Source organism: Equus quagga, chromosome 2 (genome assembly GCF_021613505.1).
Source record: "Equus quagga isolate Etosha38 chromosome 2, UCLA_HA_Equagga_1.0, whole genome shotgun sequence".
In the NCBI taxonomy this organism is placed as follows: domain Eukaryota; kingdom Metazoa; phylum Chordata; class Mammalia; order Perissodactyla; family Equidae; genus Equus; species Equus quagga.
This window is the reverse complement of record NC_060268.1, coordinates 29086878-29092494: the sequence shown is the minus strand read 5'-3', so window position 1 is coordinate 29092494 and position 5617 is coordinate 29086878. Positions and strand designations below refer to the sequence as shown.

At 35.8% G+C, this 5617-nt stretch overlaps 1 protein-coding gene across 1 annotated transcript; it reads right to left on the bottom strand.

Annotated features, from left to right (window-relative positions):
• Positions 1-4217: 4217 nt before the first annotated feature.
• Positions 4218-5192, bottom strand: LOC124236119 (olfactory receptor 11H12-like). Its single transcript, XM_046654820.1, has one exon. The coding sequence runs from the start codon at positions 5190-5192 to the stop codon at positions 4218-4220; it is 975 nt and encodes a 324-aa protein (XP_046510776.1).
• Between the last annotated feature and the right edge of the window lie 425 nt (positions 5193-5617).

Sequence of the window (5617 nt, the reverse complement as noted above, 5' to 3'; positions counted from 1 at the left end):
ATTTAGATTTGGCCTAAATATTGTATACATAGAATTTTCAATAACCAAGGCTTGCTTATCTACACTGGGATGAATTATATTTCATTTTCTATTTTTTTTAATTACACAAGTAATATATTTTAAAATGGATAAGTTTTCATTGTCAAAGACAAAATACTACAAAATAACAATAATCCTCATATCTCCATACTTCTGTACGCCTGCTTGTCTCCCAGCAATGTGTCCAGTTTGATAGGTATACTTCTAGGCCTTTTTGGGTGAATTTATATGTAAAAATATAAATTCTGGGTTTTGAATGAGTATACAAATTGGATTACACGAAAGTATTGCTCTATAACTGTCTACCACACCCATCCACTATTCTCACTTAAAAAGCAAGTCTGAGAGGGGGCTGGCCCCGTGGCCGAGTGGTTAAGTTCGCGCGCTCCGCTGCAGGCGGCCCAGTGTTTCGTTGGTTTGAATCCTGGGTGCGGACACGGCACTGCTCATCAAACCACGCTGAGGCAGCGTCTCACATACCACAACTAGAAGGACCCACAACGAAGAATACACGACTGTGTACCCGGGGGCTTTGGGGAGAAAAAGGAAAAACTAAAATCTGAAAAAAAAAAAAAAAAGCAAGTCTGAGAGGGGAATTTCATCCAGATTCTGCCACGACTTCTGTCAGTCTGGAAGAAGTTAGGACTATGAAGCTGAAGATACAATTCTTCAGGAAAGACTCCTTACCAGGAGGTGGTGCATGGATGTGTGAGAGAACTACTCCCATGACACGGTGAACTCAGTGGGTTTTTTCACCAACAAAATCAGGATTTGAATCAGGAAAACCTATGAAATAGGAGAATACTTCTAGGCAAAGAAACTTTAATCTGAAAAATAAAGACAATTCAATTATTTGTTTAGCCTCAACACTTTCTGAGCTCTGTATTTAGTCCTCAGACTTCTCTATCTATACCTGCACTAAACTACAATAGCCATGACCTACATGTGGCTATTGATCATTTGAAATGTGACTAGTCCTAATTGAGAAGTGCTATAAGTATAAAATTACGTAATAATTTTGAAGACTTAGTATAATAAAATAATGTAAATATCTTATTAATAATGTTTATGTTGATTATATGTTGAAATGATACTATTTTGGATAAATTGGGCCAAATAAAATATATTATTAAAGTTGATTTCATCTATTTCTTTTTATCTTTATTAAAGTAGCTAACAGAATATTTAAAATTATATATGTGGTTCACACCTGAGGCTTGTGTTATATCTCTATTAGACAGCACAGATTTAGACCGATCTCAAAGAATCTAACAGCCTTAAATGCCATTGATATGTTGATAATTCTCAGGTTTTTATCTCCACTCCCAACCTCGTTACATACCTCCAGACTTGCACATACAATTGCCTACTTGAATCTCCACTTGGATGTTTATTAGTTAATTTCTAAGTATACACACATACAAAAATAACTGAAACAGGAGTTTCTTAGAATAATAATACCCTTATTACAAATTATGCCATACTATCCTCTTCTATTCCATTCCATTTTGTTTCTAAAGACACATCTTATAAAGCCCCAAGATGAATACATGGCTGGGTGATGTCATTTCCTCTTGGTAGGCTGACAATATGTGTGGTCTCTGTAATTCAACTAACTCTTTTCTCGTCACCAGACTGGAAGAGATTATTTACATAGTCTTTGGGGGAAAATGGCTAAATTAGTTAGAGATGTCCTTTGGAAGACAATATTCACAGAAACTAGGACTCAAACAGCTTTTTCTCTTTAGTCTTTTCTCTTCCAAATTGTTTTCCTCATCATTGAACTCATAGGTGTCATTTTACTGGCAAATGCTATTTGTTCAGTATTATTCCAATCATCATTAGAACAGTTCATTATTATTCAAATTTAGTTGTACCAATTGTTTATAAAACATTATTATAATCAACAAAAATTGATTTTAAGTCGTTAGTCAATAAACCTCTCAGTCTATTTGCCATTAATCAGATTTATAAATGTGATAGCTTCTTGAAAGTTGGTATGCTTGTCTTCTTCAGCTTTTTCACACTTGTCAAAGGTCAGTGTTCTCAGTTGTTTAAGTTTCATTACATCTAAGGTGATTAGAGAAACTCTGCAGAGCCCTCTGTGGCAGGGACTGCTATTACCCACCCAGAGTGTATTCCTCTTTTCCTTAGTAAAAGAATCCATATTTTATTCAGAGTAGCAATGAGTTCAGCTAAAAACACTTGCTTCTTCAGCCTCACTTGCATCTAGCTAGGTTGGTCACATGACATAGCTCTGGCCAATGAGACACAAATTGAGGATTTCTGGGAAGCCAGTTGCTTTCCTGAAACAAGAACTGCTGCTTCATGCTCCTCCAGACTGGAACATGGAAAATACCTGGATGTTTAGCAACCATCTTGCAAGTATGAGCTAACAAATATAAGAAAGAGGATCTACAAGCTAAATGTCACAGATCCAGCACAGAATAGTGGTTAAGAATATGATGTGAGGAAAATATTAAGCCCCTAAGTAGATATACATGATAGATAGATCATGGTATATTATATATATATAAAGATATATATAAATATTATATATAAAATATATATAAATTATTTATTTTTTATTGTTACATATAAACAATTTTTATATAAATATACAAAATATTTATATAAATATATATAATATATATATTTTAGACTTTATTTTTTAAAAGAGTTGTTTTAGGTTCACAGCAATTTCTCATATGCCCACTGACCTCATACATGCATAGCCTCACCCATTATCAACATCCCTCACCAGAGTGGCATATTTGTTACAATTGATGAACCTACATTGACACATAATCATCATTCAGAGTTCATAGTTTACTTTAGGGTTCACTCTTGGTGTTGTATATTCTGTGGGTTTGAAAAAAATTTAAATGACATTTATCCACAAAAAAAGAAAAAGAATTTTGGATTTATCCAGTGTGTAAGTAGAGAGGAAATAAGTGTGGGGACTGAGGGAAAAGAGGTTTAAGATGATAATTCTAGAATTTGACATGGGAGATGTCAGAAACAGAACATTTATGAAGTTATTATGCCTTCATGGAATGCTAGAACCTGGACAAAAAATGATGAGTAAAGATGACAAAGCATCATAGGGAAGATGACACAGAATTTAATGATAGTAGGATTGGGTATGAGAAGGTGAGAAATTATAAAAGTTATGATTTTAAGTACAGATTATAGATCAGTGGATCCATTGGCAAATAAGGATGGTTAGAGCTAATTTAAAAGGAGATGAGCCAATTTAGACATAGACATTTGAATTTAAAGTAGATCTTCATGTAAAAATATCCAGCAGGAGGTTGCAGATGTTTGACTAAGGTTTGGAAGTAAAGTTAGCGCTGGAGTTATCCCAGAACAAAGTTTTAGCCCAAGGTTTCCTCATGAAGTGAAATACTGTAAATTAAATTACTAGTCTAGAAAACAAGAAATTACAGAGTAGAAATTATCTCTGAGGGACATTTAGCCAGAATTTTACAGAGAAATACATGAAAATAAGTACAGCTTAGACCTAAATATTAGTGATTCACCAAGTCTATAGGTCTTTGTCTTACACTGAGTATGAGCTAAACTTCATGTGGCTGCATATAGAAGCTTTGGACCTACCTCCGAAAGTGACAGCCTTGGTAAAATGTGAGGAATCAGTCAAATCAACATAACTTTACTGAGGACCCATGTTGTTGCCCAAAACCATACTTGGAATTATGGAATATATAAAAGTAGTGCTTTAAAATTGTCCCTGAGGTTGAGAGTTTTTTTTTAATCTGGTTATCTAAAAGATTGTTGGTTAAATATTTGTGTGTTTGCAATACATTCAACATTTGCTATGCTCTGAAAAAGAACTGGATTTGATGAAGGCAGATTTTGAGGGTGTTGAAATACATCAAGTAGTATGTAATGAAAATCGAAACAGAAAATAGAAACTCAATTATAGAGAAATATATGAAAATCTTATTGTTGGATTTCAAAATAAACAAGTCTATCTAAGGTACAGAAATATCTGGAACATAACAGTAATAACTTCCTAAGACTTAAATTATAAATATAATGAGTTTTTAAAAATCATCTGCCCAATATATAAAAATAAAAGAAAAAGAAGAGAAAAAAAGCCTGATCTCATTTGTATCATGATCTTCCATCCTCCTGAACATTAATGATGCATTATATTAAATTTGACTTTTGAATCCTTTAGAGATTTTCCATAACAACACATTCAGAATTTTCCTTAGTTCCTCCTTCATATCTTTGTTCCGAAAGTTGTAGATCAAGGGATTAAAGAATGGGGTTGCTAAAGCATAGAACAGGGTCACAAATTTCTGTATCCCAGGATAGTCCCCAGAACCTGGGCTAACGTACATCACCATGACTGAGCCATAGAACAGAGACACCACAGCAAGGTGGGAGGCACAAGTAGAGAAAGCCTTATGCCTTCCTGAGCCTGAGGGCATCTGTAGCACCACACTCAGAACACAGAAGTAAGTGCCAAGGATGTACAGGAAGGTGAGAAAGATGATTAAAGAGCTAATGATTCCACAGATCAGAGTAATTCCAGGTACTGGAGCACAGGACAATGCCAGCAAAGGTGCCAGATCGCAGAGAAAATGGTCAATGGTGTTGGGACCACAGAAGGGCACTTGAGATATTAGAGTTAAAGGAGTCAGTAACCAGAGAAAACCACCAGCCCAGCAGAAAACCATTAACCTAGCACATAGGCGATAGGTCATTACAGTGGGATAATGCAAAGGTCTACAAATGGCAAGAAATCGATCAAAAGACATCACTGACAGAAATAAGCCCTCAGCAGCACACATGGAGAAGAAGAAGTAGAACTGGAGCAGGCAGCCAGTGTAGGAGATGCTCTTGGTTTGGGAGATGATGTTGGTCAACATTTTGGGCACATCAGAACTGACATAGCAGATCTCCAAGAAAGAAAAGTTGGCCAGGAGGATGTACATGGGTGTGTGGAGTTTCTGGCTTGACCACACAGCATAGATGACGGATGCATTGCCCATGAGAGTCAGAAGGTAGATGAAGGAGAAGAGCACAAAGAGGAGGATCTGGATGTCTCTGTCACATGGAAAGCCCAGGAGAATGAACTCACTCACAAACCCAGAGATATTAGTAGTCTCCAAGGTCCTCATGAGTCGGACCTGTGGAAGTGACAGAGACAGTAAGAGCCACAGAAATAGTTGCACTATTTTTCTTCTTCTTGGTAAAGAGATATATGTTTATTTTCCTCAGTTTGGTTTTGCGATATTACTACTTCCCTTTGGAAGGGTGAGTTGTTCTTTCCTCTTTGTCTCCTTTCCTCCCTCATTTATTCAATAAACATTTATTTTGCACATATCCTTGTCACTGTTCTAGGAGATAGGGAAGAATAATGAATAAAAAAAGGCAGAGTCCCTGCTCTTGTGGAGCTTATGTCAAATATCTTTTTCCAAAGCAACTTCAAACAATACATTATGGCTGTAGAATTTCTATAGAGAGGGAGTTTAGGAGCTTAAATCTGATTGGAAAAGATCTAAGGAGATTTACCTCAGGACCTAATTTGCATAGCAAGGAAACT